Source organism: Somniosus microcephalus, chromosome 12 (assembly GCF_052327205.1).
Source record: "Somniosus microcephalus isolate GS21.2 chromosome 12, FLI_Smic_1.0, whole genome shotgun sequence".
NCBI lineage: Eukaryota > Metazoa > Chordata > Chondrichthyes > Squaliformes > Somniosidae > Somniosus > Somniosus microcephalus.
The window spans coordinates 16138419-16161664 of NC_140998.1; the positions used below are offsets into that span (position 1 = coordinate 16138419).

At 46.8% G+C, this 23246-nt stretch overlaps 1 protein-coding gene across 1 annotated transcript; it reads left to right on the forward strand.

Annotated features, from left to right (window-relative positions):
• The first annotated feature begins 227 nt into the window (after nt 1-227).
• LOC147109045 (G protein-coupled receptor 68-like) lies at nt 228-19676 on the forward strand. The gene is made up of 2 exons (XM_086004193.1): nt 228-713; nt 18354-19676. The coding sequence occupies exon 2, from the start codon at nt 18486-18488 to the stop codon at nt 19518-19520; it is 1035 nt and encodes a 344-aa protein (XP_085860319.1). The 5' UTR covers nt 228-713; nt 18354-18485; the 3' UTR covers nt 19521-19676.
• Nucleotides 19677-23246: the final 3570 nt, after the last annotated feature.

The window sequence follows — 23246 nt, forward strand, 5'->3', positions numbered from 1 at the left end:
CGGACAATCGTGGAGTGCAGTTCCTTCCCACGTCCCCCCCACCCAGGATGCCAGCGAAATCCTGTCCAATCCCCCCGTGGTGCAAATGGAATTTGACTGATTCGCATCATAAACCGGCAGAATTGCGGAAGACTTTCTTCAAAGTGCCTGTTAAAATTCCTGGGGCATCCCGTGTAGTAATATAATCAGACCCTATTTGGTCACAGTGACCAACTTCCCGAAATCGCTGTCGCCTGTATCCGAAACGCCTCCTTTTTTTTCCCACTGCCCTGAGTCACATTCCTTACTTTTAAACGCAGTTTTTTTTTACTCGGTGCTTTCTGGCTTCTGTGTCGAGACACGATTGAGCCTCGTTTTTAAACACGCCCTGTAACTATATCTGCCAAACCCATGAACGTCTACTCTGTGGCTTCCCCCTCTGCTGACTAAAGTTTTCTTTCAGCTGCAGCTGCAGCAGATCTCAACAGAGGTATGACAGTAGGGCTCACGAGAGGATTGAAGCAAACCTGTTTCAGTTTATACCACAGGGTTTTTATTTTAATTGTTTGGTGTTAAATGACCCTACAGTCACCAGGAAAACTACAACAGCAGCTGTGTGTTGACAATAGTTGCTGGGAAAGCTTTTCCTCCTGGTTTACAGTCACCATTTTTTCCTCATCTGTGACTGAACATGGTCTGCAAGAAGCTAGGACAGAAATGCGAGTGATCTTCAAGTAAGTTTTTGTGTTGAATCGAACCAAACTATTTCTCTATTGTGTTTTTTTTGGTGGGGGGGGGAGAGGAAGAAAGGATTATATTCTTTCTGTCTGATGCATTTAAGGAGAAGCTAGATAAGTACATGAAGGAAAGAAAGACGTGCATTTATATAGCGCCTTTCATGACTTCAGGACGTCCCAAAGCGTTTTACAGCCAATGGAGTACTTTTTGGAGTAGTCGCTGTTGCAATGTAGCAAACACGGCAGCCAATTTGCGCACAGCAAGCTCCCACAAACAGCAATGTGATAATGACCAGATAATCTGTTTTTGTTATGTTGATTGGGTAGCGGTGTTCCACAAGGATCAGTGCTGGGACCACTGCTGTTCACAATTTACATTAACGATTTAGACTTAGGAATCAAAAGCACAATTTCTAAATTTGCAGACGACACCAAATTGGGGGGACGGTCAATAATGAGGAAGACTGTAACAAGTTACAGGAGGACATTAATAAACTTGCAGAATGGGTATATAATTGGCAAATGAAGTTCAACACAGATAAATGTGAAGTATTACATTTTGGTAGGAAGAATAGGGAGGTCACTTATCACTTGGAGGCTGCGAGTCTGGGTGGGGTAGAGGAACAAAGGGATCTTGGAGTACAAATACACAAATCACTAAAAGTTGCGACACAGGTTAACAAGGCCATTAAAAAAAGCAAACCAAGCACTAGGGTTTATTTCTAGAGGTATAGAATTGAAAAGTAGGGAAGTTATGCTAAACTTGTATCAAACCTTGGTTAGACCACATTTGCAGTACTGCGTACAATGCTGGTCACCATATTATAAAAAGGATATAGAGGCACTGTAGAGGGTGCAGAGAAGATTTACAAGGATGATACCAGAAATGCGAGGGTATACATATCAGGAAAGGATGAACAGGCTGGGTCTCTTTTCCCTTGAAAAATGAAGGCTGAGGGGTGACCTAATAGAGGTCTTTAAAATTATGAAAAATTTTGATACAGAGAGAATGTTTCCACTTGTGGGGAAGAGCATAACTAGAGGCCATCAATATAAGATAGTCACCAAGAAATCAAATAGGGAATTCAGAAGAAACTTCTTTACCCAGAGAGTGGTGAGAATGTGGAACTCGCTACCACAGGCAGTGGTTGAAGCGAATAGTATAGAAGCATTTAAGGGGAGGCTAGACAAGCACATGAGGGAGAAGGGAATAGAGGGTTATGCTGATAGAGTTAGATGAGGAAAGGCGGGAGGAGGCTCGAGTGGAGCATAAACGCCGGCATGGACTGGTTGGGCCAAATGGCCTGTTTCTGTGCCGTATATCCTATGTAATCCTATGATTGAGGGATAAATAGTGGCCCAGGACACTGGGTTAACTCCCCGGCCCTTCTTCGAAATAGTACAGTAGGATCTCAGAGAAAGGAATAGAAAGATGGGGTGGGATGAAGTAAATGGAGTGGGATGAGGCTCGTGTGGAGCATAAACACTGGCGTAGAGCTGAATCTAATTCTGTGTAAAACGGTAGTAACAACTGAAAGGAGGCTATATGGGGAAGTGAGCGCCAGCTGGTAAGGGGAAACGTTGAAGGTTTGGTCCAAAATGTGTTCATTCTGAAGCGGATGGTTTGTTCTGTGTCTGAGGGATGAGGTTTTACTGTTGCAGGAGTTTCTGGTTTGTGTTGGCCGTGCTATTTGTTGTATCTGTTTGTCCGGCCTGACTGCATTAGTCCTTTACACGGCGGGTGAAATTCTTCCTTTGAAACTTTGCAGATGCCTGTGTTTCCCCCCTGGAGTCAGCGAATCCAGTCATTTCCTGCTCCCGTTTCTAAGAGTGTGTTGCTGTTGCTGATTAAGGAGTAAATGGGCAATTCCATATTTTTTTGTTGTATTAAGTGAGGAATTCTACTCCCACCAGGTTTTGTACATCTTTACCTTTACGTATCAGTGAGTATTTCTACAGAACCTTCTCTTGGCAGGTTTGATGGGTGGAGTAGATTGTGACAGGAATGGGCTTGACGGCTAATGTCTTTCCCTCATTCTACACTTGCTTATTTATGTACTCAACTATTGGTGGTGTAGGGAGTGAGCCTTGCTTCTGGGATGGATAACAAGGCAATCCTTCAGTTGCTCTCGACAGGTCTGTGCTGGAGTTGTTAGCGACCTGTTTGATTGTGGGTGGCTCAGCGGGCCGCACTCTCTCGCCTCCGAGTCCGAAGGTTGTGTGTTCAGGTCCAACTCCAGAGACTGGAGCACAAAATCCAGGCTGACGCTGCAGTGCAGTGCTGAGGGGAGTGCTGCACTGTCAGTGGTGCCGTTTTTCGGATGAGACGTTAAACCGAGGCCCCGTCTCAGGTGGACGTAAAAGATCCCGCGGCACTATTTTGAACAAGAACAGGGGCGTTCTCCCCGGTGTCCTGCCCAATATTTATCCCTCAAGCAACATAACAAAAACAGATTATCTGGTCATTATCACATTGCTGTTTGCGGGATCTTGCTGTGCGCAAATTGGCTGCCGTGTTTCCTACGTTACAACAGTGACTCCACTTCATAAAGTACTTCATTGGCTGTAACGGCCATGAAAGGTGCTGTAGAAATGCACGTCTTGTGTATTATTTGTCTAGAGTATCAATCTTCAGTCCTGGGTCATCTCTTTTGATGACTATAGTACTTGGACGACTACAGGATGACTGGAGACTGGCCCTCAGAAGGTCTCCTCGTTGTACGTGGATAAGAGGAAGGAACTTGGGCCCCTCAGTGAACACACATGAGGGGCGATTTTATTCAACTCCCTCCACCAGGTGGAAGCAGAGCTAAAATCGAGATGGGTGAATGACCAGGCTTGTTCCTGCTCCGGTTTGCCCTCCCTTCCCGCTCACGTTCCCACTCGCTTCCAGCTCCCTTCCCGCTCCCGTTCGTCCTCCCTTCCCGCTCCCGTTCCCATCGGACTCTCTTCCCGCTCCTGCTTCTGCCCCCCGTTCCCCCTCCCCCGTTCTCTTCCCGCTCCCGCTCCCTTCACATTCCCGCTCCTGCCTCCACCGCCGCTCCCGCCTTCTGGTGAGCAGCCCAGATGCCTGCCTGATTCCGGCAGGAGCCTCATTAATCTATGCAATGCAGGGTCCGACAACTTACATAGGAGCCCCGATGCACTTTAGAGGGGAGAGGGGGCACCATGGCTGCTCAGTAAATCCTGACGGCGAAAATGAGAGGTTAAAAATAAAATTATTTTTGTGAGGCCAGGAGGGGCAGATACAACAAGTTGTATTCATACAGCACCTTTCGCATAGTAAAACATCCCAACAGGAGCGTTACCAGCCAAAACATTGACACTGAGCCACAGAAGGAGATATTGGAACAAGTAACCAAAAGCTTGGTCAAAGAGGTAGGTTTTAAGGAGCATCTTAAAGGAGGAGAGAGAGGTAGCGAGGCGGAGAGGTTTAGGGAGGGTATTCCAGAGCTTAGGGCCTAGGCAGCTGAGGGCACGGCCACCAATGGTGGAGTGATTAAAATGAGGGATGCGCAAGAGGCCAGAATTGGAGGAGTGCAGAGATCTCGGAGGGTTGTAGTAGGGCTGGAGGAGGTTACATAGAGAGGGTGGGGCGAGGCCATGGAGAGATTTGAATATAAGGATGAGAATTTTAAAAAGCAAGGTGTTGTCGGACCAGAAACTAGTGTCGGCCAGCGAGCACAGGTGGGGTGATGGGTGAACGGGACTTGGTGCGAGTTAGGATACGGGCAGCAGAGCACTGTGGACCCCGGACTCGTGCCCCCCACCGCCCCCCTCCCCTGACCTACCTTTCTGTCCCCGGATCGGCCTTCGGGTGGCCCAATATTGCGCCGGCACTGAGTCAGCGAGCTGTAGCAGGACATCCGCTCCAGGTATACAGCTCGAGGGCTGCCTGTTAACCAGGCCCAGACCTTGAAATGAACCATTCCTCCCACCAGAGGGAGCTGGTGGCTGGCCGGCTGGCCGATAGTTAAAATCGCCCCAATGCATCCTGAGAGGGACTCCCACATGCAGCAGTTTACAAAGAATAACTCCTCCCCCCACCCCCCACCCCTCCACCCCCCACCACCTCCCTGTCTTCTATAATCCTCCTCCAATGCCCCTTAAGCTACTGGTTTAATTTGCCATGGCGTCAGGGGAATTGAACCTATGAGCTGGTGACCTACACTGTTAAATATTACATTGGGTGGCACTTTAACTCAAATAAACCACCGGGGAGCTAGTATGGACACAAGTAAATGCTTTCCCAACTCAACCGTGCTCCCTGAGGGCAAAAGCATCTGAGGAAAAGGGAAGTAAGAGCCATCTCGCTGGATGATGCTCCCTCACCTCAGTATGTTAGAGAACGGAATCGGCATGGCTGGTGAGCATTGCCCAACCTACCTGTCACCAGTAGAGCTCTAATTAAACCGCCCCCGGACCCGGCTTTGTTTATCCCGTGGGTAATTCACGTGAAAAATCTGGAGAAAAAAAAACACAGCCTTTTCATTACACAAAGCAAAAAGTATTCCTTTTAAGGACAATTAACTTGCTCTTGGCTTGGGCAGGAGCTGCTAGTGTCGAGCACTGGCCCAATCAATGTTGTCCCACTGGGTATAACAAGGGAGATTGACGCTCACTCCTGCCAGAATATGGATGCCCTCTAACCTCTCTCTTTGATGCACCCAATGGAAGCAGTGAACGTGATCGCGCGGTTCTGCAAAGCTCTGTCAAACATAGAAACATAGAAGATAGGAGCAGGAGTAGGCCATTCGGCCCCTCGAGCCTGCTCCACCATTCAATGAGATCATGGCTGATCATCCAAATTCAGTACCCTGTCCCTGCTTTCTCCCCATATCCCTTGATTCCCTTTAGCCTTAAGAAATATATCTAACTCCTTCTTGAATATATTTAATGAATTGGCCTCAATTGCCCTGTGTGGTAGAGAATTCCACAGGTTCACCACTCTCTGGGTGAAGAAATTCCTCCTCATCTCAGTCTGAAATGGCTTACCCCTTATCCTTAGACTGTGACCCCTGGTTCTGGACTCCCCTGCCATCGGGAACACCCTTCCTGCATCTAGTCTGTCTAGTCCTGTTAGAATTTTATAAGTTTCAATGAGATCCCCTCTCATTCTTCTAAACTCTAGCGAATATAAGCCCAATCGAACCAATCTCTCCTCATACGTCATTCCTTCCATCCCAGGCATCAGTCTGGTGAATCTTCGCTGCACTCCCTCCATGGCAAGAACATCCTTCCTCAGATAAGGCGACCAAAACTGCACACAATACTCAAGGTGTGGTCTCACCAAGGCCCTGTACAACTGCAGCAAGACATCCTTGTTCCTGTACTCGAATCCTCTCGCTACGAAGGCCAACATATCATTTGCCTTCTTAACCGCCTGCTGCACCTGCATGCTTACCTTCAGTGACTGGTGCACAAGGACACCCAGGTCTCGTTGCACTTCCCCTTTTCCCAATCTATTGCCATTCAGATAATAATCTGCCGCCTTGTTTTTGACACCAAAGTGGATAACCTTGCATTTATCCACGTTATATTGCATCTGCCATGCTTCTACCCAATCACCCAACCTGTCCAAATCATACTGGAGTTTCTCGGCATCCTCCTCACAGCACACACGCCCACCCAGCTTTGTGTCGTCTGCAAACTTGGAGATATTACATCTAGTTTCCTTGTCCAGATCATTAATATATATTGTGAATAGTTGGATATATTTCTTAAGGCTAAAGGGATCAAGGGAGGGAGAGATGGCCAATCCGCTTGCAGGAGGCTGGCTGGTCATTTAAATATTATAATGAGGCTGCATGCCTTCATTTTAACAGTGCTTCTATTTTTACCGCATGTCGGCTGGGCTTCCCAGGCCCCGGTGAAAGGAGGCGAGTAGGGCTGAATCCAGGAGGTAAGTACCTTTACAGCACTGCCTGTGGGCCAGGAGAAGCAGAACTGTTTCCTCCAGGCCCAACAAGCTACCCAGTAAACCCCTCACCCCCCCACAATCTGTGTGCTCCTTGCGCCCCCCAACCTCCATTGGACCCCCCCCACCGATCGCACCCGCCCCCCACGAATCATTGCCACCCAATAAATAGATTAACATTTTTCTCTGGGATCTGGCAGTAGCACCATGCTAAAGTAACTTGTTCTGTGAAGTGGCTTGAGATATTTTGACATGATGGGGCACAGCAGAGATGCAAATATTTCTTTATTTAGCAGGCTAATTAGATGATTAAGTAGTACGTTATCTGAAAACTGAAATTGTGGCTTATATTGAGCAAGGCAGCATGAGTCACATTTGGTTTTATGAACTAATTATAAATATTCCCTTCAGTGCTCATTAACTTACTCTAGATATCTGTTGCCTTGAACTGATTGCCTTCCTCTCTGTCGCTAACATAGCCAAGGTTTATTTTTTACACTAAATGGTAACAGTTTTGCTGCCAAGAGTTAACTCCAAGGATTAATAAAGACAGAACATTCTGGAAGCGGTCAGCAGATTGAGCTGTGGTGCGTTCCTTCTCTTGGGCCTCTCCAATCTTCTTTCCTACTCTTCTGGGACCACTGCTCCACCAGCAGCTGGACACCTTCCAGAAACAACCCCAAAGTGAACAACCTCCGTACAAACCTAGCCGCCGAAGGGGAGGGTGGTTGAATTTCCACGGGACTTCCTCACCCAGTCACCCAGTGTAACTTCGGCGAAAGGTCTGCGGAAAACCCCGGAGAAACGGAGCGGACTGCCGAGGTGACAGATCAGGAGTATCCCGGCGGAATGAGCCTAGGCGCCTCCTAGTCCATGTGATTTTGTCAGAAGTTTGTGGGTTCGAGTCCAACTCCAGAGACTTGAGCACAAAAATCTAGGCTGACACTCCCAGTGCAGTGCTGAGGGAGTGCTGCACTGTCGGAGGTGCTGTCTTTCGGATGAGTTAAACAGCACTCAAAAATCCATGGTGCTACTTTGAAGAATAGCAGGGGAGTTCTTCTAGGTGTCTTGGCCAATATTTATCCCTCAAACAACATTACGAAAAAACAGATTACAGGAAACTTTGTGCTATCCGGCACCGACGGGACCGAGCTGCTGCCATTCCCTCAAAACTGCCGGACACTCCAGAGTTAATGTTGAAACATACGGAGATTTGTATGAATCAACAAACCCTGTTGCTTAGCAACAGCCTCTAAACAGTCGGCAAGCATCTCTGTAGCATCTCTAGCTGAAGCTGTTGCTTAGCTACAGACCTTACAGAGCTTGACTGTTCAAAAAAAGCAAAGAAAAGAATAAAGAACGGCTCCTGATTTTTGCCGGTGGCTCGAGCTTGCCGGACGGTTTGCCTCCGGATAACTCAAAGTTTCCTGTATCTGGTCATTACCACAGTGCTGTTTGTGGGAGCTTGCTGTGCGCAAATTGGCTGCCGTGTTTCCCACATTACAACAGTGACTACACTTCAAATATACTTCATTGGCTGTAAAGCACTTTTGGACGTCCTGAGGTCGTGAAAGGCGCTATCGAAATGCAAGTCTTCCTTTCTTTCTTAATTGTAGATCTCCAGCACTCAGTTTTCCTTTAAGCTGCGGAGAGTAATGGTTTGCCAGTTTAATGAGCATGAAGTCATCATCAGGCAATGTGTGGTAAAAGTCGATGCTGAATGAGCTCATGCTTCTGCTGGCTGATCATAGATGGTAAAGAAGTAATAGCGGGAAGGAGTGGAAACACAGCAGGACGACAGTTAGACTTTAGTTAGAACTATCCTGATCGGGGGGAGAGAAGCCGATCAATACAGAGGGGAGGGGAGAATGACAGATCGAGGTCAAATGTACAGATATGCTCACACATCTGTAACCAAGAACAAACTTGCATTTATATAGTGCTTGTCACATCCTGAGGACCTCCCGAAGCCAATTCATTACTTTGTAATGAATGGTTAGAACTTGCAACCACATGGAGTGGTTGAGGTGAATAGCATTGATCCATATAAGGTGAATCACAGAATCATAGAATGATGCAGCGCAGAAGGAGGCCATTCAGCCCATTGTGCCTGTGCCGGCTCTTTGGTGGAGCTATCCAATTAATCCCACTCCCGCTCTTTCCCCAGAGCCCTGTAATTTTTTTCCCTTCAAGTATTTATCCAATTCCCTTTTGAAAGTTACTATTGAATCTGCTTCCACCGCCCTTTCAGGCAGCGTGTTCCAGATCACAACAACTCGCTGTAACAAGTTTTTCCTCATGTCGCCTCTGGTTCTTTTGCCAATCACCTTAAATCTGTGTCCTCTGGTTATCGACCCTTCATCCCCTGAAAACAGTTTGTCCTTATTTACTCTATCAAAACCATTCATGATTTTAAACACCTCTATCAAATCTCCTCTTAACCCTCTGCTAATGTTTTTTGATTTTAGATAAGCTAGATAAGCACATGAGGGAGAAAGGAAGAGAAGGTTACGCAGATAAGGTGAGGTGAAGTAGGGTGCGAGGAGGCTCGTATGGACCATAAACACCAGCCTGGACCCGTTGGGCCGAATGACCTCGTTCTGTGCTGTAAATTCGATGTAATTCTCGTCCGCGTTCATTGTCAGGCCGCAGCTGCCCAGAGAGGGATATGGAGTCATGGAGTAAAAAGAAAAAAAGACTTGCATTTATATAGCACCTTTCATGACCACCGGATGTCACAAAGCGCTTTACAGCCAATGAAGTACTTTTTGAAGTGGAGTCACTGTTGTAATGTGGGAAACGCAGCAGCCAATTTTGTACACAGCAAGCTCCCACTAATAGCACTGTGATGATGACCAGATACGCTATTTTAGTGATGTTGGTTGAGAGATAAATATTGGCCAGAACACCGGGGATAACTCCCCTGCTCTTCTTCGCAATAGTGCCATGGGATCTTTTACGTCCACCTGAGAAAGCAGACAGGTCCTCGGTTTAACATCTCATCTGAAAGAAGGCACCTCCGACAGTGCGGCGCTCCCTCAGCACTGCACTGGGAGCGTCAGCCTAGAGTTTTGTGCTCAAGTCCCTGGAGTGGGGACTTGAACCCACAACGACCTTCTGACTCCGAGGCGAGAGTAGAGGAACGAAAATCAAATGGATTTGAGATAAACAGGGAAAAGACTGCAGTGGAGGTTGAGGTAGCAGGTCAGACAAAAAAAAATCATGGGAAAATGAGTAGTGTTTTAAAAAAAAAAAGATTAAAATGCATGAACCGCAATGCATAAAGTATGGGAAATAAACCGGGCAACTGGAAGCAATTATTTTACAGGAAGCTCGAGACTTAATAGCTTCAACAGAAAGCTGGCAGCAGATCAGGCAAGGATGGAGAATTAATGTAAGTTGAAAAGATGAGATAGGAGTAGAAGGGTTGGTTAAAGAGGGAATGAAAGTCTCTGTTGTTCGGTAGGCAATTGCAGCAGCCTATTTGCACACAATAAGGTTCCACAAAAAAACACATGGTGGTATGGTAGCATAGTGGTAATCTTACTGGACTAGTAATCCAGAGGCCTGGTGACATGAGTTCAAATCCCACCATGGCAGCTGGGGAATTTAAATTCAGTTAATTAAATAAATCATCTGGAATAAAAAGTTAATATCAGTAATGGTGACCATGAAACTACTGGACTGTTGTAAAAACCCATCTGGTTCACTAATGTCCTTTCGGGAAGGAAATCTGCTGTCCTTACTCGGTCTGGCCTATATGTGACTCCAGACCCACAGCAATGTGGTTGACTTTTAACTGCCCTCTGAAATGGCCTAGCTGCAACACAGGTCTACATGTATGCTAAACAGTGGAACTAGCATGCTATAGACAGGGCTAAGCGCTCCCACAACCGACGGATCAGGTCAAAGCTTTGCAGTCCTGCCACATCCAGTCGTGAATGGTGGTGGACCATTAAACAACTAATGGGAGGAGGAGGCTCCACGAATATCCCCATCCTCAATGATGGCAGAGCCCAGCACACGAGTGCAAAAGACAAAGCTCAAGTGGTTGCCACCATCTTCAGCCAGAAGTGCCGATTGGTAACCCATATCGGCCTACTCCCGAGGTCCCCACCATCACAGAAGCCAGTTTGATTCACTCCACGTGATATCAAGAAACAGCTGAGCGCACTGGATACAACAAAGGCTGTGGGCCCCGACAACATCCCGGCTATTGTGCTGAAGCTTTGTGCTCCAGAACTAGCCGTGCCTCTAGCCAAGCTGTTCCAGTACAGCTACAACACTGGCATCTACCCTACAAAGTGGAAAATTGCCCAGGTATGTCCTGTCCACAAAAAGCAGGACAAATCCAATCTGGCCAATTAGCGCCCCATCAGCCGACTCTCAATCATCAACAGACTGATGGAAGGTATCGTCGACAGTGCTATCAAGCAGCATTTACTCACCAATAACCTGCTCACTGATGCTCAGTTTGGGTTCCACCAGGACCACTCGGCTCCAGACCTCATTACAGCCTTGGTCCAAACATGGACCAAAGAGCTGAATTCCAGCGGTGAGGTGAGAGTGACTGCCTTTGACATCAAGGCAGTATTTGACCGAGTCTGGCATCAAGGAGCCCTAGTAAAACTGAAGTCAATGGGAATCAGGGGGAAAACTCCACTGGCTGGAGTCATACCTAGCACAAAGGAAGATGGTTGTGGTTGTTGGAGGCCAATCATCACAGCCCCAGGACATCGCTGCAGGAGTTCCTCAGGGCAGTGTCCTAGGCCCAACCATCTTCACTGCTCCATCAATGACCTCCCCTCCATCATAAGTTCAGTTGCATTCGCAACTCCTCCAATAATGAAGCAGTCCATGCCCACATGCAGCAACACCTGGACGATATTCATGCTTGGACTGATAAATAGCAAGTAACATTCACGCCACGCAAGTGCCAGGCAATGACTATCTCCACCGCCCCTTGACATTCAACGGTATAACCATTGCTGAATCCCCCACCATCAACATCCTGGGGGTCACCACTGACCAGAAACTTAACTGGACCAGCCACATAAATACTGCTACAAGAGAAGGTCAGAGGCTGGGTATTCTGCAAAGACTCCCCAAAGCCTTTCCACCATCTACAAGACACAATTCAGGAGTGTGATGGAATACTCTCCACTTGCCTGGATGAGTGCCGCTCCAACAACACTCAAGAAGCTCGACACCTTCCAGGACAAAGCAGCCCGCTTGATTGGCACCCCATCCACCACCATAAACATTCACTCCCTCCACCACCGGCATACCGTGGCTGCAGTGTGTACCATCTACAAGATGCACTGCAGCAACTCGCCAAGGCTTCTTCGACAGCACCTCCCAAACCCGCGACCTCTACCACTTAGAAGGACAAGGGCAGCAGGCGCATGGGAACACCACCACCTCCAAGTTCCCCTCCAAGTCACACACCATCCTGACTTGGAAGTATGTCGCCGTTCCTTCATCGTCGCTGGGTCAAAATCCTGGAACTCCCTCCCTAACAGCACTGTGGGAGTACCTTCACCACACAGACTGCCATGATTCAAGAAGGCGGCTCACCACCACTTTCTTGAGGGCAATTAGGGATGGGCAATAAATGCCGGCCTTGCCAGCGACGCCCACATCCCAGAAACGAATTTAAAAAAAAGATAAATTACAAATGAATCAATTGGTGGTGTTCCTTCAGGGAGGATCATCAGCCGGGGAAAACTGCACTGCTCTTCTTTGATTAGTGCCATGGGATCTTTTATGTCGACCTGAACAGGCAGAAAGACGGCTCCTCCCGCAATTGCAACACACCCTCAATACCAGACTTGAGCATAAAGTCTAGGCTGACTCTCCCAGTGCAGTGCTGAGGGAGTGCTGCACTGTCGGAGGTGCCGTCTTTCGGATGAGACGTTAAACCGAGGCCCCCCCGTCTGCCCCCTCAGGCAGATGTAAAAGATCCCACGGGCACTATTTCGAAGAAAAACACGAGAGATCTCCCTGCCAGTGCCCTGGCCAATATTTATACCTAAACCAACATCACTAAAACAGATCAAACTGGTCATTTTTATCTCTCTGCTTTTTGTGGGATCTTGCTGTGCGCAAATTGACTTGCAGTAGGGCTTGAACCCATGACCTTCCAACTCAGATATGAGACAAAAATGACACAATTCTAAAATGCAGCAGAAGGGTCGATAACCAGAGGGCACAGATTTAATGTGATTGGCCGAAGAAACATAGAAACACAGAAGATAGGAGCAGGAGTAGGCCATTCGGCCCCTCGAGCCTGCTCCGCCATTCAATGAGATCATGGCTGATCATCCAAATTCAGTACCCTGTCCCTGCTTTCTCCCCATATCCCTTGATCCCTTTAGCCTTAAGAAATATATCTAACTCCTTCTTGAATATATTTAATTTATTGGCCTCAACTGCCTTCTGTGGTAGAGAATTCCACAAGTTCTCCACTCTCTGGGTGAAGAAATTCCTCCTCATCTCTGTCCTAAATGGCTTACCCCTTATCTTTAGACTGTGACCCCTGGTTCTGGACTCCCCCGCCATCGGGAACATCCTTCCTGCATCTAGTCTGTCTAGTCCTGTCAGAATTTTATAAGTTTCAATGAGATCCCCTCTCATTCTTCTAAACTCCAGCGAGTATAAGCCCAATCGGCCCAATCTCTCCTCATACGTTATTCCTGCCATCCCAGGTATCAGTCTGGTGAATCTTGGCTGCACTCCCTCCATGGCAAGAACATCCTTCCTCAGATAAGGCGACCAAAACTGCGCACAATACTCAAGGTGTGGCAGCAAGACATCCTTGCTCCTGTACTCGAATCCTCTCGCTACGAAGGCCAACATACCATTTGCCGTCTTAACTGCCTGCTGCACCTGCATGCTTACCTTCAGTGACTGGTGCACAAGGACACCCAGGTCTTGTTGCACGTCCCCTTCTCCCAATCTATTGCCGTTCAGATAATAATCTGCCTTCCTGTTTTTGCCACCAAAGTGGATAACCTCGCATTTATCCACATTATACTGCATCTGCCATGCATCTGCCCAATCACCCAACCTGTCCAAATCATCCTGGAGTTTCTCGGCATCCTCCTCACAGCACACACGCCCGCCCAGCTTTGTGTCGTCTGCAAACTTGGAGATATTACATCTAGTTCCCTTGTCCAGATCATTAATATATATTGTGAATAGCTGGGGTCCTAGCACCGATCCCTGCGGTACCCCACTAGTCACTGCCTGCCACTCGGAAAAAGACCCGTTTATTCTAACTCTTTGCTTCCTGTCTGCCAACCAGTTCTCTATCCAAGTCAGTACCTTGCCCCCAATCCCTTGTGCTTTAACTTTACAAGCTAATCTCTTATGCGGGACCTTATCGAAAGCCTTCTGAAAGCCCAAATACACCACATCCACTGGTTCTCCCTTATCTATTCTACCAGTTACATCCTCAAAAAATTCCAGTAGATTAGTCAAGCACGATTTACCTTTTGTAAATCCATGTTGACTTTGTCCGATCCTGTCACTGTTTTCCAAGTGCTCTGCTATTACATCTTTTATAATGGACTCTAGCATTTACCTCACTACTGATGTCAGGCTTACCGGTCTATAATTCCCCATTTTCTCGCTACCAACTTTTTTGAATAGTGGGGTAACATTAGCTACCCTCCAATCCATGGGAACTGTTCCAGAGTCTATAGAATTTTGGAAGATGACCAGCAATGCATCTACTATTTCTAGGGCCACTTCCTTAATCTACATCCTAGGTTACTTATCAGGCCCTGGGGATTTATCGGCCTTCAATCTCGTCAATTTCCCTAACACCATTTCCCTACAAATATTGATTTCATTCAGTACCTCCCTCTCATTAGACCCTATCTTCCCCGACATCTCTGGGAGATTATTTGTGTCCTTTGTGAAGACAGAACCAAAGTATGTATTTAATTGGTCAGCCATTTCTTTGTTCCCCATTATAAATTCCCCTGATTCTGACTGCAAGGGACCTACGCTTGACTTCACCAATCTTTTTCTCTTCACATATCTATAGAAGCTTTTACAGTCAGTTTTTATGTTCCCCGCAAGCTTACTCTCATACTCTATTTTCCCCCTCTTAATTAATCCCTTTGTCCTCCTTTGCTGAATCCTAAACTGCTCCCAATCCTCAGGTTTGCTGCTTTTTCTGGCCAATTTATATGTCCTCTCCTTGGATCTTATGCTATCCCTAATTTCCCTTGTTAGCCACGGTTGAGTCACCTTTTTTGTTTTATTTTTATGCCAAGCAGGGATGAACAAATTCTGCAGTTCATCCATACGATCTTTACATGTTTGCCATTGCCTATCCACCGTCAACACTTTAAGTAACGTTCCCCAATCCATCCTACCCAACTCGCGCCTCATACCATCGTAGTTTCCTACGACATGAGGAAAACGAGTGGTTAGGATTTGGAATGTGCTGCCTGATAGGGCGGTGGACACAGATTCAATAGTAGCCTTCAAAAGGGAATTGGATAAATACTTGCAAGGGAAAACATGGCAGGGATATGGGGAAAGAGCCGGGGGGAGTGGGACTAACTGGAGTGATCTTCGAAAGAGCCGGCACAGACTCGATGGGCCGAATGGCGGCCTCCTGTGCTGTACTATTCTATGATATGTTTTTTTAAAATTAATTCTCGGGATGTGTGACAGTCACAAGGCCAGCATTCATTGCCCATCCCTAGCTGCCCTGAGAAGGTGGTGGTGGTGGGCCACTTTCTTGGACCACCTCGTAATTTTACAGCAATTTTTCATATCTGAGTGAGTGGCTTTCTACGTGACTTCAGAGAGCATTAAGAGTGAACCACGTGCTGTGGGACTGGAGTTACGTGTAGGCCAGACCATGTAGAAGGACATGAGTGAACCAGTTGGGGTTTTTTTTTATGGCAAGCTTCATGGCCAGCCCACAACTGAGCAGATTTAATGAAGTCCTGAGCTCTGGGCTGCTAGTCCATTACTATAACCCCGACACCACCGTACTGGCCAACATACTGTACAGAGATCATGTCAGGTAGGCCCTTATCTCAAAAACGCTAAGTAAAGGGGCCCAAACTTTGTGTCTTTGCAGGTCACTTAGTTCCAGACCATTGAACTCATGGATCACAAAGGTTAATTCAGGGTTCTCATTCATTAGAAGGCTTTCAGCCATCTCAATCTCTCACGCTGGAACTCTCTCCCTACACCCCCTCCCCCACCTCACTACCTCTCTCCCCTCCATCAATCACCTCCTTGTAAAACCTATCTATTTGACCTGTTCCCCTAACCCTTCTACCACCACTTATCTTCACCTCTCCGTGAAACGTTTTGGGCCATTTTTTCGATATGAAGGCAGTATAATAATGGCTGTTGCTGAATGAGAGACAGAGGCAGTTAAACAGTTCACCTGTTTAGACCCTGGAGTAGAATGTGGAGAGATTAGGAAAGCTGGGGTTGTCTAGAACCAGGGGCCACAGCTTCAAGATAAAGGTTAGGCCATTCAGGACTGAAATGAGAAGAAATTTCTTCACACAGAGGGCGGTGAATCTTTGGAATTCTCTACCCCAGAGGACTGTGGAGGCTCAGTCATTGGGTGTATTCAAAACAGGAGTTGATAGATTTCTGACTAGTAAGGGCATCAAGGGATATGGCGATAGGGCCAGTGAATGGAGTTGAGGCAGAAGATCAGCCATGAATGGCAGAGCAGGCTCGTGTCACGGGGCCGTTTTGCTAGGGTTTCGGTAGTAGACCCAAGTGCAGGAAACCTATCCAAGGACTCGAGACCGGGTAGAACTCGAAAGATGCTTCCTTGAGACTCAAGAACATAGAAACAGGGTAACACTCGAAAGGCGATTCCTTGAACCTCGAAAACATACAGAGAGAGAGACAGAGAGAGAGAGAGAGAGAGAGAGAGATGCTACCTGCAGGCAGGCGAACCCAGGACTGAGCAAAGAGAACAGGAAGCTTAAATACAGGCCAGAGTAGTCACATGACATAATTATTCAAATGAGACAGGGCGACAAATACTTTAACAACACACAGGTGAGGCCAGAGGCACAGAGACAAAACAGGGACTAACCAAATTCTAATTTGATTTATTAACGTTTATGTAAAGTTTGATTAGTTACAGTTTATTTGTTTATTTTTTGGTCCTACCAAAAGAGGGACAAAACAGGGACAAAACCAAACAACTTTATTAACTAGCCTGATTACTCTGATGAGACCAACTACTCGAGAAACAGGTGAGGAGAGGGGCCCAAAAGGCACGGCAGCAGCGCACCGAGGCCTCAAAAACCGCCCTCAGACGGCGAGCAGAGGGAAGTGCCGCTGCAGCCATTACAGCTCGAGGGGCCGAATAGCCTACTCCTGCTCCTATTTCTTATGTTCTTATGTTCTCCTTAGAGTAGAGAAGGGAGATTTGATAGAGGTGCTCAAAATTATGAAGGATTTTGATGGAGTAAATGGGGAGAGATTGGTTCCAGTGGTGGAAGGGTCAGTAACCAGAGCACAAAGATTTATTGGGTAATTGGCAAAAGAACTGGGGAGAATTTTTTTAATGCAGCGAGTTGTTCTGATCTGGAATGCACTGTCTGAAAGGGCAACTTTTGAAAGTGAATTGGATCAACACTTGAAGGGGGGAGAATTTGCAGGACAATGGGGGAAGGGCAGGGGAGTGAGACTAGTTGCCTAACTCTTTCAAAGAGCCGGCACAGACACAATGGGCAGAATGGCCTCCTCTTGTGCTGTATCATTCTATGATTCTATGAATACGATGACGTCAACACAGCGATGATAGAGGGAGAAGGACGAGCATGTTGGATGTTATCATTGAGAGATAGAAAGCACCAGAGGAAAGTTGTGACGAGCAATGGCCATTATTCATATTGATAAAGTAGAGGAAGACAAATACAGAGGCTGGAGACTAGAGGTGAGAAAAGGATCAATCAGATGATATTGGATGACCAGTTTTCTTCTTATAACCTGCCCAGGAGGATGAGAAGGTTGCTAGAAGTGCCTTGTCACAGTTATTGGAGCTGTATTCAATTCTTGGAATAACTTGTTCCCCATATAGTTTGCACTAATGGCTGGCATCTGCCCTTATTGTTTCGTCAGTGAGTGATTTCTAGCTTTTATGCCAAAGTGCCCAATCGTACGAGAGACTGAGAACTGAACGTATCAAGAATCGGTGGTTTGGTGGTGACGAGTTGGGTTTTGAGAGCCTGTCGATGGTAGGAAGATGGTAGGACTGAGGGAAGGAAGAGGGTTTGTGCTCCAGGGGATGAATGAGTTAGACTAGAAAATGCTGCAATGTGTCTGGCTTTCAACACAATGTGTACACAGAGAGGATCAAGAGAATCAACTGCATATTGGAAGCGTAATTGGACCAATAAAGGATATTTCAAGGGTCAATAACCATAACAACAACTTGTATTTATAGAGCGCCTTTAACGTAATAAAACGGGCGCTTCACAGGAGTGTTAACAAAAAAAAACAAACAACCACAAATTTGAAAGCAAGGATGAGAATTGATAAATAAGCAGAAATGACCCAGTAATGTCTCTGTCAGATATGTATCCTATTAACACAATGTCGTGACCAAGTTTTTCACATAACAGATAAAGCGATGTGTTTAGTGAATGCTAAGTCACCGTAACTGCAAATGGTCAGGTTGTTTCATAGCTTCTCTGTGTTTTCTCCCCCTCCAGCCAGACAAGTTTCATGAAGAAGAATTAAAAAGAAAACTGTCAAGACAAGTTTGATACCATAAACAAGACCATAGCCAGGGAACCAGTGCAAAAATAAGCTTTTTAAAAAATAAAGTCCCAGTATTGTGTTGAATGATGACCAACTGTTCTATCGACCACGGTATCCACCAGACCCTGTTTCCCACGGTCTACATCTTGGTCTTCACCATCGGCATCCCGACTAATCTCCTGTCCCTGTATCACAGCTACCTGCAGATCAGGCAGGGGAACGAGCTGGGAGTCTACCTCTGCAACCTGACCATCTCTGACCTATTGTACCTCATCTCCTTGCCCTTGTGGGTTCAGTATATGCTGCAACACGATGACTGGATCTTATCCCGGGCACTCTGCAAGTTCAGCGGCCTGCTCCTCTACCAGAATATCTACATCAGCATCAGTTTCCTCTGCTTTATCTCCATCAATCGCTTCCTCGCCGTGGCCTACCCTGTGAACTTTAAATCCCTGCACACCATGAAGACCGCGGTGATCATCAGTGTTATCATCTGGCTCAAGGAGACAGTCGTCTGCACTTTCTTCATAGGCTCCAAGGTTCTCAGTAAAGACGAGGAGAATGACACCTTGTGTTTCGAACATTATCCTCTGCGCCCAAGAGACAGAGATTTAAATATTTACAGGCTCTCTGTTGGGTTCTTCCTCCCGTTTATATTATTAGCCTTCTCTTACTACAAAGTGTTGACGGTTGTCCAAAAGAGCCATGGACTTCTAAGAAATCAGAAATTAAGGATAAAAAAATTGGTGTCTGGGACAATCATCATTTTCCTGGTTTGCTTCGCACCCTATCACATTTTCCTGATGATTCGGACCATATTCGAGCACAGCTGTGAGTTCGCTGAAGATATTTTTGACATTTACCATTTTGGGCTTCTGCTGATGAGTTTAAACTGCGTGGCCGACCCCATCTTGTACTGCTTTATATCTCAGAGTTCACAGAGCTGGCTAGCCAGGTTCCTGGATCCTCTCACAAAACTCCTTCATTGTAGAAAGAGGCAAGAATTTGAGACACTGGAGATGAAGAGCGGTGTACCAGTTACAAATAAAACTAATCTTGTATTTGAAGGACAGCAGAAGCAGGAGGAAAATGATTACAAAAATTCAGCAAAGGTGTGAATCGCCAATTAAACCTACACTGGAATTTCAGGAAAGACAACAAATGTACTTAGATATGTAAAGGTCAATAGACAACGTATGATGTGTAATTGGAGGCATATTACAAGGACTGTCTGAACATATGAGTGTGTGCGTCTGTATCCGTGTGTGTGTGTGTGTGGGGGTATCTATGTGTGTGTGGGGGGGTATCTGTGTGTGTGTGTGGGGGGGGTATCTGTATGTGTGTGTGGGGGGGTATCTGTGTGTGTGTGTGGGGGTATCTATGTGTGTGTGGGGGGGTATCTGTGTGTGTGTGTGGGGGGTATCTATGTGTGTGTGGGGGGGTATCTGCGTGTGTGTGTGGGGGGTATCTGTGTGTGTGTGTGGGGGGGGGTATCTGTGTGTGTGTGGGGGGTATCTGTGTGTGTGTGTGGGGTATCTGTGTGTGTGTGTGGGGGGGTATCTGTGTGTGTGTGGGGGGTATCTGTGTGTGTGTGGGGGGTATCTGTGTGTGTGTGTGGGGGGTATCTGTGTGTGTGTGCGGGTATCTGTGTGTGTGTGGGGGGGGTATCTGTGTGTGTGTGCGGGTGTCTGTGTGTGTGGGGGAGGGTATCTGTGTGTGTGTGTGCGGGTATCTGTGTGTGTGTGTGGGGGTATCTGTGTGTGTGTGTGGGGGTATCTGTGTGTGTGTGTGCTGGTATCTGTGTGTGTGTGTGTGGGGGTATCTGTGTGTGTGTGTGCTGGTATCTGTGTGTGTGTGTGTGTGGGTATCTGTGTGTGTGTGTATGTGGGTATCTGTGTGTGTGTGGGGGGGTATCTGTGTGTGTGTGTGTGGGTATCTGTGTGTGTGTGTGTGGAGGTATCTGTGTGTGTGTGTGGGGGTATCTGTGTGTGTGTGGGGGGTATCTGTGTGTGTGTGTGGGGGGGTATCTGCATGTGTGTGTGGGGGGTATCTGTGTGTGTGTGTGTGTGTGGGGGTATCTGTGTGTGTGTGTGGGGGTATCTGTGTGTGTGTGTGTGTGTGGGGGGGTATCTGTGTGTGTGGGGGGGTATCTTTGTGTGTGTGTGGGGGTATCTGTGTGTGTGTGTGGGGGTATCTGTGTGTGTGTGGGGGGGTATCTGTGTGTGTGTGTGTGTGTGCGTGTGGGTATCTGTGTGTGTGTGGGGGTATCTGTGTGTGTGTGTGGGGGTATATGTGTGTGTGTGTGTGGGTATCTGTGTGTGTGTGTGTGGAGGTATCTGTGTGTGTGTGTGGGGGTATCTGTGTGTGTGTGGGGGGGTATCTGTGTGTGTGTGTAAAAGCCAAATTGGATTCCTGCCAAACTATAGAACATCCGATCATATCTTCACCCTACAGACCCTAATTGACAAACACGTTCACCATAACAAAAGCAAAATCTACGCATGCTTTGTAGATTTCCAGAAGGCTTTCGACTCCATCTGGCATGACGGTTTATTCCTGAAACTTATCGAAAGCGGGGTAGGAGGTAAAACATATGATGTAATTAAATCAATGTATACAAACAATAAATGTGCAGTTAAAATTGGAGACAAACAAACAAAATACTTCCCACAGGGGCGGGGGGTGACGCAGGGCTCGCCAATCTCACCGACACTCTTTAATATTTACATTAATGGATTGGCAAAACGACTTGAACAATCTACAGCACCCGGCCTCACCCTATATGAATCCAAGGTTAAATTCCTCCTCTATGCCGACGACCTGGTTCTGCTGTCACCAACTAAGGAGGGTCTACAGCAGAACCTGGACCTGCTGGAGTTGTACTGCCAGACTTGGGCCCTGACAATAAATCCCCAAAAAACCAAAGTCCTTGTGTTCCAGCAAAGATCCAAACAACATGGACCCACAATAAATTTCACAGTAGGAACAACCAAAATTGAACAAACCACTCACTACACATACTTGGGCTTAAAAATCAATTCTACGGGAAACTTCAAACTGGCTGTGAATGAACTGAAAGAGAAAGCAAGAAGGGCTTTCTATGCCATCAAAAAATCAATCCAAATAGAAATCCCAATTAGCATTTGGCTCAAAATTTTCAAATCAGTAATTGAACCAATTGCACTCTATGGCAGTGAGGTCTGGGGACCACTAACACAACAAGATTTTGCAAAATGGGACAAACACCCAATTGAGATCCTACATGCGGAATTCTGTAAAAGTATCCTCCGGACTCAAAGGAAAACAGTAAACAACGCATGCAGGGCGGAACTAGGCCAATACCCATTAATAATCACTATCCAAAAAAGAGCCACCAAATTTTGGAATCACCTACAAATGAGCAACCCCCAATGCTATCACTACGACGCCCTGAAATGCCAAGAGCTGACCATAAAGAAGAATACCCTCAGTCAACTAGTCCTGGGACTCAATAAAGTAACTAATAACAATACTAACAATAACCAGTCCCAGGACAGTGACAGGGTAACACAAAGAATTCGACCCAACACAATCGTCGCTAAGCAAAAGGAAAAATATCTGTCATATTGGGCAGAAACAACAAAAACCCAAAGCAAACTCAATTGCTACTTGGCCCTAAACAGACAATGCAACATAGCTGATTACCTGACCATGGTAAAGGATAACAAACTGAGAAGAACCTTGACAAGGTACAGACTTAGCGAACATAGCCTAGCGATCGAAAAAGGCAGACACAGGCAGACCAGGCTGCCAAGAGAAGACAGGATATGCTCTCACTGCAGTCAGGGAGTAGTTGAGACAGAGATGCACTTCCTCACAGCCTGTGGAAAATATCAGGGCATCAGAGAGAATTTCTACCAAAAATTCTCACAAATATGCCCTGAATTCAGAAATCTGACTGACAACCAAAAACTCCCATTCCTACTGGGGGAGGAGAGAAGCTGTGTAACACTGGCGGCACACTATGTTACAGCTTGCCATGAACAGAGGGACAACCAGTAAACTAAGACAAGAGTATATATAAACAAGGCGAATGTATATTTATAAAGTCAGGGATATACCTGTTTATACACTGTATGAATGGAACCGCGTTTATGTGTTCAACCATGGATGTATTTTGATGCTTTGGCAACATAAGATGTACCTTATCATGCCAATAAAGCGATTTGTATTGTATTGTATTGTATTGTGTGTGTGGGGGGGTATCTGTGTGTGTGTGTGTGGGGGTATCTGAGTGTGTGTGTGGGTATCTGTGTGTGTGGGGGTATCTGTGTGTGTGTGTGTGGGGGGTATCTGTGTGTGTGTGTGTGGGGGGGGTATCTGTGTGTGTGGGGCTATCTGTGTGTGTGTGGGTATCTGTGTGTGTGGGGGTATCTGTGTGTGTGTGGGGGGGGTATCTGTGTGTGTGTGGGGGGGTATCTGTGTGTGTGCGGGTATCTGTCTGTGTGTGTGGGGGGTATCTGTGTGTGTGTGGGGGTATCTGTGTGTGTGTGTGGGGGGGGTATCTGTGTGTGTGTGTGTGGGTATCTGTGTGTGTGTGTGGGGGTATCTGTGTGTGTGGGGGGGTTTCTGTGTGTGTGGGTATCTGTGTGTGTGTGGGGGGGTATCTGTGTGTGTGTGGGGGGGTATCTGTGTGTGTGTGTGTGGGTTTCTGTGTGTGTGTGTGTGGGTATCTGTGTGTGTGTGGGGGGGGTTCTGTGTGTGTGTGTGTGGGGGTATCTGTGTGTGTGTGTGTGGGGGGTATCTGTGTGTGTGTGTGTGGGGTATCTGTGTGTGTGTGGGGGTATCTGTGTGTGTGTGTGGGG